We start from the raw sequence: 13,295 nt of genomic DNA, 5'->3' as shown, positions 1-13,295 counted from the left end.
GCGCCTTTAACAAGCAGCTGGCTATCGGTTACATGGTAAACTCTGAAAGTTTTCCCCTTTTCGATTCTCCTATCGATCTTGTCCTCCACATCTATGGTCAAACGATGGGTGTGCTTTGAAATCAACTTCTTACGCTTAAAAAACCAGCGTGTCAGCATTTCTCTAATACTGTCCAACAAAGGAATTACAGGAAACTCTCTCGGCGAACGCAACACATAATTTATCGACTCTGCAGGATTGTTTGTCCTAATGTCATACATGTATCCATGAAATTGACATCTAGCTCACTTTTTGACATCCGCTTCCATAAGATAATTTCCAATTGCTGGACTGATATTGCAAACATGAGCAAACGTCTTCTTGAAATCAACCACTCTATAAGCCTTCGAAGCCTTAGAAATCAACCCAGCTAATCCCTTCCCCTTGAAATATGATATCACATTATTCAACAAATGATGAATACAAATACCATGTCTTGCTAGCGGATACACTTTCTCCAGTGCCTTCGCTATTGACACTTGTCTATCGGAAATATAAGCCAAACCATTATCATCAGCAACAACAACTTTTAATTGTCTCATAAACAATTCCCAAGACTGTTCATTCTCAGAGTCTACTATCTCAAATGCAATAGGATATAAATTTAAATTTCCATCTATAGCAGTTGCAACCAGTAGCACCCCTTTGAATTTACTCTTCAAGAATGTTCCATCGACAACAATGACACGCCTCATGACTTTGCTAAAGCCTCTGATCGATTGGCCAAACGTTATAAACATATATCGAAATCTACCATTGATGTCAGTCTCATAAGAGGAATGTGTACCCGGATTGGCCTCTCGCAGCATGTGCAAGTATTTTGGTATTTTCCCATAACTTTCCTCTGGAATACCTCTAACAGCGTTGACTGCATATTCACGGGAATCCCATGCTAAAGAATCAGAGATCTCACATCCATAATCATTATGCATAATCTGAACAATATCTTTCACTTTAGGCCCTTCCTTGATACCTTCATATTTATGCATGATCAGACCGCCTATCGTTTTCGCTGAAGCTATCTTTACGGCACTGGTTTTTCTTGAAGGTGCGCAGGAATGTACACCGACATACTTCTTAATAATAAAATATGTGGAGCCCTTCAAACACTCTGCTCGAGCACCCCAAAAGCACACCTTATCAGCGCATCTAATACACCAAAGTGATTTATTGGAGTTGGTAACTGTGTAGTGAAAGTTATGCTTCATTTCACATAACTCAAACCTCGCTTTCAAAACTTTTTTGTTGTGGAAAAGATCTCCCGTCTTAACCAATTCGACCACCGGACTCTTTGCCAATTTTTCTCTGTTTTCTTTTTCAGAGTTGATGTTGTGAGCATCATAATCGTCTCCATCAACCTCGTCTTGCTTCATCTTTCCTTTCTTCTTCTCGTTATGCTTGTCAGCATCATAATCATCTTCATCAACTTCACTTTGCTTCATCTTCCCTTTCTTCTTCTCGTTATGCTTAGCCCCCTTAACAATACTTGAAGCGGCCCCAATGTCACAAGGATTTCGCTCGTTCTCTTCACTATTACTTGCATCAGTTGGCATCTTATTAAGATCAATGTCGACCTTATTTGGATTTCCTTGCTTTGTTTTATAGCTAACACACAATTGAGTTGACTGATGTTTCTTACAAAACCCTAGAAAATTTTGAACTTGCCGTGAGTTTCCAATGATCACCGGTGGACATTCTGATGAATTGATCAACCCAATAGGAAGGTAACTCAACTCCAAATCGGCATCCGTTTCTTCAAAACCAAAATCCTCTATAACGTTTTTTTGTAACTGTTCCAGAGAGGACTTCAATTCCAAAGCAAGTAACCTTCCCCCTTTCTTTTTATCAACATTAAAACTCCAACCTGAAAATACAATCAATTCCCAAACACCACATGAAGCATAGACATGAATCATGGTAGAAATAATGTGAAAATTTTGTGAACAATCAATGGAATATAGAAGACGGCGAAGAAGGTTACCAAGGCTTTTTTTTTCTTTCTTTAGTTCCTTTTTCGGTTTTTTTTTAAAATCGATTTTTTTACAAAATATAAAAGTGAATATTCCCAAATATTTTGTTTCCATATTTTTAGGGACTGATTTCTTATCCGTAGAATACAGCTAATCTGTAGAAATCGGTTTCTACAGTTTTTAGAATTATAGTAATGTGTAGATTTTGATTTCTACATGTTTTAGATTTATAGTAAATCTGTAGAAGTCGGTTTCTACGTGTTTTAGATTTATATTAATGTGTAGATTTTGATTTCTAAAGATTTTAGAACGGTAGGTTAAGCGCGGAATGTGTATTCTAAATATTTTTAGAATACTCCTATTTACGTATATCACGTATTCTAAACATTGTAGATTCAATGAAAAAAGTGGATTTCGTTTTCTACTTCGTAGAATGTCATTTCTACTTTATTTAGAAAATAATCTGAAATTTATGATTTCAACTTTTTTATAACTGAAAAAATACCACTAAGTTCATATAGGTATTTTATCAAAAGTTACTATTTTTTCAATTTTTTTTTTGTTTGTAAAACTATTTATTAAATTTATTTTCAAATATATTAAAGGGTGTTATAGGAAAAAATGACACAAAATAGAGATTAGTATAAAGGGACATAGTTATCATTTTTTTTGCTCTAAAAAAAAATTTCCCTATAAACTAATACTACTAATTAAGTTAGTTCCGCACAATTCAGTACACAGGAATGCTGTGAAAAGATGACATCTTTGGTCGACTAGAGTTAACTATTATGTTAATTAAGCCAATAAAACTGTTGTTATTCAACTTATGTTCAATCACGTTGAATTAGATGTGATATGTAACCGTACGCGTTTTCGTGTCATCACCAAACTAATTGAATTTTTATACTAGTAATCTCCATATTTACAAAACCCAATTTGTTGACTTTTTTCTTTTTAATTTGTTAGAAATGTTGCTGAAACGGTATTGGACTCTTGACGACGTAGAAGAACAAACGACCGGATTCAAGCTGGAGCAACAACTTAACTTCACCTCTTGAAGCATAAGCCAATGTTCTGCTTATTGCATTACAACAAGTTTGTAAAGTCATTTGTTTTGATAGGAAACTACAAAATGCTTATAGATATCTTACACGGAAATAGTTGACATTTTAATGTTGAAACTAGATCTCGTCCGCACGGGTTTTTGTTTTCATTTATTTTTATATAAACATTTTCTTTTCAATTCTAAATTGCTATATATTATAATATATATGTGTCTATCAATTTTTTAAACATAATAAGTTTACGGTATTTTTTTCATTGAATAGATTATTTCAAACTTTCACATATATTTGTATCTTCTTCTATATATATATTTTCGGATTATTATTTAATTATTAAAATCGTAACTATATATATAAAGATTAGTAAAATATTGTTTTATTATCATATTCAATAATATTGTAACATTTCACAAATTTAGAAAGTTTTTAAAAATTTAAACTTTTAGCTTCATAGATTTATATTATCAAGTAAATAATTAAACATTTAATTTTTGTTTAATTTTTAAAATAAACTATATAGTTTAAAATTTGTTTTCATTAGTTTAAGGTAGTAAAGATTAATCATTGGTAGATAATATGATTTTTTTTATTAAAAAAAATCTTTATAATTTTAAAAGTTAACATCGACAAATATTTAAATAATTAACATATAGAAGTATAATATTACAACATTAAACTATATCTATTTAATTTATACATCTACAAATCCAATGAATCATCTATTCTTTAAATCCAATTATTGATAGCCCAATAAAAATTTCTGGTAGGCCCAAAATTTAAATGATAAGATTAGAGATTAAATGTAACATGACTTTTTAGGATTAGGTCCATTAGGTCCATTTTAAAAAAAAATCACACATGAATCAATGCTGTGACTTCTATTTTAATATATAAGATCATTTGCTACAATATCCATCGCAGATGCATTAAATTCACTAAGACCATGTTCTTTTTGTATTTAATGCAATATTCAGATATTATGCTAAGTCGAATACTCACTCCGTTTCATTAAGTTATATATTTTAGAAAAAAAAATTGTTTCACAAAGATAGACTTTTTGTATTTTCTATGAAAAAATTGTGATCTTCAAGAAAATTAATTACTACTGGTTAAAAATTATAGAAAATTAAAAATTACAAAAATGATACATTTATGATAGTAATTTAATGTGTTTTTTAATACGTGTAAAAACACTAAAAAATCTATCTTTGTAAAACGAAGAGAGTACTAAGTTGTATTAATAATATATGGATGTTGCATCCAAACGTTGTAGTTACTGTTTACTTCGAGACAACATTTACTCCTTCTGTTTCACAAAGATAATTTTTTTAGTGTTTTCACACATATTAAGAAAACATATTAAATCACTATAATAAATCTATCATTTTCAGTAATTTTTAATTTTCAATAATTTTTAACCAATACTAATTCAATAAAGTCAAATAATTTTTTGGAATATCAGAATTTTTTCATAGAAAATACAGAAAGTCTATCTTTGTGAAACAAATTTTTTTTTCTAAAACATCTAACTTAATGAAACGGAGGGAGTAGATGCTAAATTGTTAGTTTGTTTTATTTTATAATATCATTTAAATACTAATAGTTAAAAAGACTAAAAATGCATTACTTATCTATTAATAAATATCGATCTCAATTAATTCCAAAGGTTGTGAATTTGTGTTTTCATCCTTAAAGTTGCATTATTTGAGAATAATCAATAAGTTGTGAATTTATATTTGTGTATTTTTAAATTTTTAATTTAAAAGTATTAGGTTTAAGAATTGTATCTTTTCATCAAAATGATATATTAGTTTTCAAAAATTGTTAAATATCCCAAAATGTGTGTTTTTAGAATTTTTTTTGTTTCAAGAGTTGTGTATTAGTTAAGTGTAAAGAGTCCATTGTAAAAGTATCTTTTAAAAATAACTACCTATAAATTGAAAAGATGTGACTATTCATATAGATCTTTGAAAAGATTTTTAACTAATGTGTCTATAAAATTATATTGAAAAATGTATTTTTAAAATAACTACCAATAAATTGAAAATATTTGACTACTCAATAAATGATGGAGATGATGCAGAGGATGTACCAGAACGAGGTGTTCCCGGACGTGCCAGACCCGTAGTTTTTTTTTTTCAAAAACTCGGAATGTTTTATTTTTATTTGTACAACTTTGAATATTAACTAATATGATTTCAATTTTAATTTTAATTTTTTATATTTTCGAATTAAAATTTCAAAATTTTATTTTTTTAAAAAAAAAATAATTTTTTTTTAAATTCCGAGGAAATGAAGACTCGGAATATACCGAGGGACATGTTCCTCGGAATATTCCGTGGGACTCGTTCCTCGGAATTTTCCGAGGGCTCCGTTCCTCGGAAATTCCCGATGAAAATTCCGAGGAACATTTCGTCGGAACTTCCGAGGATTGGACCATCGGAAAGTCCATCGAAATATCCCGAGGAAGTTCTCCCTCGGTATATTCCGAGGAGCTTTCCGGCGAACAGGTGGTCCTCGGAGTTTCCTCAGAAATTTGTTTCCTCGGAATTCCGTTAGAAAATTCCGAGGGATTTCCGAGGAAAAATGAATTTTCGAGGAGTTATTACCAAGGACTTGTTTCGTCGGTATGTCGTCGGAATAACGTTATTCCGACGACATACCAACGATTTTTTCCCTCAGTATGTCGCTGTGTTTCTTGTAGTGTATCTTTCCATTGTAAAAGTATCTTTTAAAAATAACTACCTATAAATTGAAAAGATGTGACTATTTATATAGATCTTTGAAAAGTTTTTAAAATAGTTAAGGTGTCTTTCTACAATAAAAGTGTTTTTAACTAATGTGTCTATAAAATTATATTGAAAAATGTATTTTTAAAATAACTACCAATAAATTGAAAATATTTGACTATTCATATAAATCTGTTAAAAAAAATTAAATAGTTGATGTGTCTTTCTATAATAAAAGTGTTTTTTGAACTGATGTGTCTATTCAAAATATATTGTAAATGTGTCATTTTAAAATAACTACCTATAAATCGGAAAGATGTGACTATTCGTATAGATATTTGTAAATCTATAAATTTGCATGTTCCTTAACCACATGGAACACTTGACCATATAACAAACAAACACTAACCCTTGATGATTCTTTTAACATCTTAACGACAACCCATTTTCATTGTTGTCGTAACCGTACGATATCATCAGATATCATATACATACATAATATACTGTACGTGTATGCTTAATGTAATCTTAAGCAAAACACAACCTTAGTTTTCTTATAATGTTGTATCCAATCAGAAATTTTATAAAAATTAAATTACGTTAAAGTTGCAACTATTCTGTGAGTCCACTTACGGCTATTCACAAATCAAAGCGGCGTCAACCGGTTAACCATTAACTGCACGTACTAATCTTAAACGTTTCTTAAACCTTGTGTCTCTTAATAGTATTTTTATTGACACCAACATGTGAAATGATAATGTGCTATGTTTTCATATTATACTTTTTGGACAGCTTCTTATTGTTATTATAGTTTTCTATACACTATCAATTTCCAGAAAGTATATATTTTTAATGAAAAATAAGAAAACTGTGGCAGACCCATAAAGCTTATGGCATCGTAAATCATTACGAGAGTGCAGTATTTGATCGGATAGGATACCCTATCATTAAATGTTTTTCTCTCATGATGCCGTACTTTAATGCCAAATCACTTACTGTGATTAAAACAAATCTCATGAACACTCTTTAAAACAGACGAAACCATAGTATGTTCGTTCATGAAACGAATGAGCATCTATTCAATATTGAATTAATTAAATCTAGATTGGCTTTGATACAAAAACACTATTTATCGTATCACATTAAATTTTTTATCATGTGTTAAATTAAGTAAAAAAAAAAACAGAGGTATGTATATACTGATTTTTATCATATGTCTAAGAACTTATCTTTTCAATGATATGTATTTCCATTCTAAGAATTGCATAGATTTTTAAAGAGTTATATTTTAGTCTAAAGATGTGCGTTTTCAATCTAAAAATTGTAACAAATTTTTAAGAGCTTATCAAAAATGCCTACAAACATATTCATTCTAAAAATTACATATGTTTTAAATGAGTTATTTTCTTTCATTTCCTATATATTTTCTGTACATTTGAAAATAATATTAAAAATGTTTAAAAAAATTATGGCAATTCGGTTCGTTGGGTACTTTAATTTTTTATAATATTATATATTTTAAAAGTTTAATATATAGTTTTCAATTATATTTTGTGGTTGATAATCATGTTTTGGTGCAGTGCTTTTTGTCTGAGTCAATTTATTCGGATTTCAAATAAAATGTTTGGGTCTGTTTAGGCAATTTATTTATTGATAGATGTGGATTAAGAAATTGTAAACCAAGAAAAATATTTTTGTATATGCACATTGTAATTAATGGACGAGTTTGATATATGTGTTATTTATTAACTGAGTTTGATATATGTGTTAAATGAGTTAGAATTATTAGAGATATAAGTTAACTTTTGATAATGTTTAGGTGAACTATTACAATTGTATAGATACACAATTTCAACTGATAAAATGAAAAATTACAATTTTTGGTGATGAACCATTACAATCTGATGAATCATTACAATTTTTGAAATGGACATGTGTAACTATTGGTAATGGTAGATTTCGGTGATGAACCATTGCAGTTTTTGGTGTTAACAACTATAATCTTGGTTAACCTTTCGAGTATTTAAAATGATGTGTTTTTTCATCTTGAATTTTGCATAAGTTTTGAAGAGATTGTTAAAATATATAAGGAGGTGTCAATTCTTAAAGATGTATCTTTTCATGTTAAAATTACATTGAATTTTAAAATATTGTAAACAATGAATAAGAATTTTAATTTTTTATCATAATTTTTTTCTATAGATATCTAAAAGTTATCTTTTTACCTAAAGATGTATTTTTTTTTATTTTATAAACATCATATATTTTAAAAGAATTCTCAAAATGTCTGAGAATATATTTTTTTATCCTAAAGTTTGCATAAGTTTTTGATTGGTTTTTTTAGTTCGTTTTTGTATATATTTTATATAATTTAAAGAATATTTATATTTTCTAAAAATATTCGAGTATTTGATTTTTTGGTGATTTAAATATTTTTATAATATTATACATTTATAAACCATTACAGCTATTAGTGATGGTATCCTTTGGTGATGAACCATTACAATTATGATAACCATTAAAATTGTGCTAATACTAGACTTTGGTGATGAACAATTACAATTTTTGGTATTGACAATTATAACTTTTAGCTAACTATTGTAATATTTAGTCTTTAACCATTGCAATCTTTAACTCTCTATATAGACATGTCAAAATGGGTATAATTTAGTGGATCAACCCAAACCAAACCAATCCATGGACTTTAATGAGTCAAGAATTTGGATCTTATTGGATAATTGGGTTTAATGGATAGTGGGTTTAATAAGTTTGGTTTAGAATGAGTTGGACTAATATGAGTTAATGAATAACCCAAACCAAACCAATTTCTTCTTTAATTCCCTTAAAAAAATTTAGAAGCAGCGACGATCCTCTCGAAAGCTCCGACGATCGCCTTCGGCGACCCTTTAAGCTTCGGCGGCGATCCTCTCGATCACCCTCTTCGGCCGCGACCCTCTCCATTTCACCCTCTTCGGCCGCGACCCTCTCGATCTCTTCGATTGATCTCGATCTCTTCAATTGATCTCTACCGTTTCTCATCTCGTCACCTGCTGTATCTCGTCATCTAAGAGGCTCGATCTCATCTCCATCTACCGTATCTCATCTCGTCACCTGCCGTATCTCGTCACCTAAGAGGCTCGATCTCATCTCCATCTTCTCGATTGTTATATTCGTTGTGAGTATTTTGTTTTCGTTGTGGGTTTTTTTTGTATTGTAGAGCTTCTGTTGATGGTTTTAATGGTTCAACAAAGCCTCAAGTTTCAATACTTGTATATATATAAAGAACGTCACTGTCTCTCCTCTTGTAGTTGTAGCTCCCATACTCTGTGATTCAACACTTGTATATATATAATAAAAGAAGCATAACTTGTACATGTGGTCTTTTATAATGTAGATATTTGATTTTGTCTTATTGTTTTGTTTTGTTACATTATTTCAGTGTCTAAAAATGATGAACAATGATGAAGAGTGTCTTCCAAGTGATGTTGGTGGACCCAATGGTGGACAATCATCAACAAGTGCATCACAATATCTTCTTGTAAGTTCCACTCATTCAAAAAGAACTAAAAGATCAACTACATGAGACTTCTTTACAATAGGAAAAGATGAGAATTGTCAAGAGAGAGCTTATTGTAAGAAGTGCCCAAAAAACTATTTGTGGTTTAGAACTAGTGGAACTTCTAACTTAAAACGCCACGCTGAAAAATGCTCACAGGGATTAGATGGTGAAAGAGAAGAGAGGAAGATTGATGATAAAGTTGCCAGGGAAAAATTCAGTCGAGTCATTATCCGATGTAATCTTCCTTTCCTTGCGGTTGAATATGAGGAACTTAGGGATTATCTAAGTTATTTAAACCCAGATTATAAGTGTTACATTAGGAACACTGCTGCAATCGACGTGGTTAAAACTTGGGAGAAAGAGAAGCAAAAGATAAAGTCTTTCTGAAATGAAATGGACAAGAGTTTTATGTATGATTAAGTTGACTTTGTTTCTTTTTTTGTCTAACAGAATTTTTCCATGTTTGTTGTGTTTTTACAGGAAGTTTGTTATTAAAGACAAAAGACAATGACAAGAATAATTCCATACAGATGTTCACATGATGTTGCTTTTTAATGAAAATACTATGTTTTAATTTTATGTTTTATAATTTTATTAATTTTAACAATTTGCTTATAAATTTGCATGATACTATTTTAGACAGTGTTAATGATATTTTTATTTGAAAAATTTATATAAATTTCTCTTTATTTTAATTGATTTGTAATATTGATACTATATAATAGTGAGTCAACTCATTAAAACCATTAATCCATTATTTTAAATGAGTTATGGGTTGATCCAAACTATTAACTAAATGGATTAGGTTTATCCATTAACCATTAACTAAATGGTTCATATGGTTATGGATTGGTTTGAGTTGGATTATCCATTTTGACACCTCTATCTCTATATAAGGAGTCGCAGATATTGACAAATCGTAATGAAAATAAATAAGTAGTTGAGATAAAAACAGATACCCATTTTTAATTGATCATCAAATATCTTGAAGAAATACATTGAATACAGAAAATTTTAGTTACTATTCATGTATATAGCCAAAAATAGAATGAAATTTTGATTTTCTTATCCAACAAGAATTTTCGTCTTATCCTATATTACTGTTATTAATAATAATAAATTTACTAAAAATGTCTAAGGGTGTGTTTTTTATTCTTATAACTGCATAATCTTTTGTGATGTTACCTTTGTCATGTGATTATATATTTCTATTTATTATATTTTAAAGAATTTCAAAAGTTAAAATATGTGTTTTCGTTTTAAAAATAAAGTTCATTGAAAACTAAGACTTATGCTAACGAACCAACACTATTCTGTATTTCAAATATAAATTGACATTTTCCATTAATAAGTTTTACTTCTAACTATAATAGTGTTTTTCCTAGATATCTGCATGAAATAATATATTGTCATAAATTTCCCCAATTTATTTTGGATTCTGGCTATTTTTTAAAAAATATATATATACTAATTTATATACTCAAAAAATCATGATTAAAGATTAGTTGAAAAATTCAATTTATTTCAATAATAAGTATAAACCACTTTTTGAAGAAAAAAAATTCAGGTAGAGTAAATAATATACATTCCATTTATTTAAAATATATTGGCTATCAAACTATCTGTTAAGAAACTTACATATTTGATTTGATTCCTGAAGAGATTAATAGATAAGGACTAATAACCAATGTTAGCCAATCTGTTCTATGGTAAATTGTACTTGTTAAATTACATGTTTATTATTGTTGTACGTAACAACAAACACTATAGATTGTTAAATGGTTTGATAACTTTAACTATGTTTTATGAGATTACATCTTCTTATCATGTAAGCATTGACAAGCTTTTATATGATCATGGTGATGGGAATTTTTTTTATAAATTCAAAGTTCTACAACGCTTTCACTACAGTCTAATTATTAGAGTCATTTACATTCAAAACTGAAAATTTATTGGAGAAAATGAATTAGATAAACATAGATTTTTCTACTCGTTTTTCTTTACTCATTATGTGGTAATGGAATTTAAAATATTTTATTCTTACTACTTCTAATGTAAATGAGTCTGAAGAATATTCACCTTAAAAATCATAACGCTATCATTGACATTACAAGTCCGTAATATATTATGTGATGATACTGGAAAGGACAAATAATTGAAGATTCTTTCCAATTATGTAATGTTATACTAAAATCTTCTTTTTAATTTCTAAGAAGGTAATTGTTTTGGAAAGACTCTCTTTTACAGAAGATATCAATAATAATATTTTTTAAAAAAGGGATGTGTGAGTTATATGCTAAAAAGAATATGTTTAAAGATAAGATATCTTAAATTATCACATAATCATTTTTCCGATAACACATGTCTTACATGGTTTCAAACCAATCATATTTGACTCGTTGTTATAATTTACCTTATTAATTTAGTAAATGACCAGATGGAATGTGTTTGCTTTTTAAGTAGTTTTAAAATTTTGAAATTTTGAAATAATTTAGTTAAGTGGATAATTAGACTTATATCTTATTTGATACTGACATATTTATAATTTTATTACAACCAAACATATAAACAAAATAAAAATTTATCATATTATCAATAAAAAATATAGTTGCATGCCAGATAATTTTGTAACACATGTATTTCTTCAGTAGCAATTGTATACAGTTTTTATAGAAAGAAATTATTTTATAAAATATGGTGTACTTATTTTGTAAAATGAGTTTCCGTGCGATATCGCACGGGCTCCTTACCTAGTATTATTAATAATAAAATAATTATAAAAAAATAAATAGACATGATTTGATTTTGTCATTTTTTAAGAAAAACCTAGTTTGTGTTTTTGATGAAATTTTTTTTTCTTTCGATGGAAAATGACGCTTTTGAGGTTTCGGCGGAAAACTTAATTTTGTGGTTTTGAAAAAAACGTTTTTGCGGTTTTGACGGGAAAACACAATATTGTGATTTTTCACAAAACGCGATTTTAAGGTTTTGCTGAGGAAACTTAATTTTACGGTTTTATGGAAAAAGTCGATTCTAATGTTATGACGCAAAACGTACTTTTGCGGTTGTGGTGAAAAAACTATTTTGCAGTTTTGACGGGACAACCCAATTTTGCATTTTTTGGTAGAAAAACTCAATTTTTGGTTTTGGAAGAAAAAAATTGATTTTTAAGTTTTAGTGGGCAAATTTGATTTTCAATTTTGGCAAAAACTTCATTTTTGCAGTATTGCCGAAAAACGTGATTTTGACGCAAAATTCTTAATTTTGCAGTTTTAGGATGCAAAATTCTTAATTTTGCAGTTTTAGTGGGTAAGCGAAATTTTGTGATTTTGGTGAGAAAAGATGTGATTTTACGGGTTGGCAAAAAAAACTAAATTTTCCATTTGGCGTGAAAAATCAATTTTACATTTTTGGCGGAAAACTTAATTTTACCGTTTTGACGAAAAACATGATTTCAATTTTGACGAAAAAACTCATTTTACGTTTATGGCAGAAAATTTTGATTTTCTTATTTCAAATATTCACTACAAGAAAACACACCGAATTCCGACGGAGGTTCCGACGGACACCAAGGTCGTCGGATATTTGTGACGGAATACTGACAAATTTCCGACCAAATCCAAAAAAACTAAGTCGTCGGAATTCCGTCGGCCATTTCCGACGGAATTCCGACGAAATAGGGTTCGTCGGAATTTTCCGACGACTTTTCGACGACATTCCGATAAAAAATGTAACCGTTGTAGTCGTCGGAATTCCGTCGGAAAATACCGACGAATTTTCGACGACATTCCGATTTACAGGAATGTCGTCGGAAATACCGACGGAATTCCGACGAACCATGTGACCGTTGCCGACAAATATATATGACCGTTGTATAGCCGTTTGAGATTGGACAATACCGACGGAATTTCGACGGACTGCTTTACATCCGTCG

General features: G+C 29.3%; 1 protein-coding gene and 1 long non-coding RNA gene across 3 annotated transcripts; one reads left to right on the top strand and one right to left on the bottom strand.

Annotated features, from left to right (window-relative positions):
- Nucleotides 1-284: 284 nt before the first annotated feature.
- Nucleotides 285-1,412, bottom strand: LOC106421760. Its single transcript, XM_013862589.2, has one exon. The coding sequence runs from the start codon at nt 1,410-1,412 to the stop codon at nt 285-287; it is 1,128 nt and encodes a 375-aa protein (XP_013718043.2).
- A 7,039-nt stretch (nt 1,413-8,451) lies between these two features.
- LOC125584435 lies at nt 8,452-10,050 on the top strand. 2 transcript variants are annotated; one of them, XR_007321371.1, is made up of 3 exons: nt 8,452-8,977; nt 9,242-9,340; nt 9,518-10,050. It is a non-coding gene; the product is annotated as an uncharacterized LOC125584435 (long non-coding RNA). The 2 variants fall into 2 exon arrangements; XR_007321370.1 differs by having other exon boundaries at nt 9,242-10,050.
- The last annotated feature ends 3,245 nt before the right edge of the window (nt 10,051-13,295 follow it).

Source organism: Brassica napus, chromosome C3 (assembly GCF_020379485.1).
Source record: "Brassica napus cultivar Da-Ae chromosome C3, Da-Ae, whole genome shotgun sequence".
NCBI classification, from domain to species: Eukaryota; Viridiplantae; Streptophyta; class Magnoliopsida; order Brassicales; family Brassicaceae; genus Brassica; species Brassica napus.
Note: the sequence above shows the minus strand (reverse complement) of the source record. Positions and strands in the feature narration are given on the sequence as shown.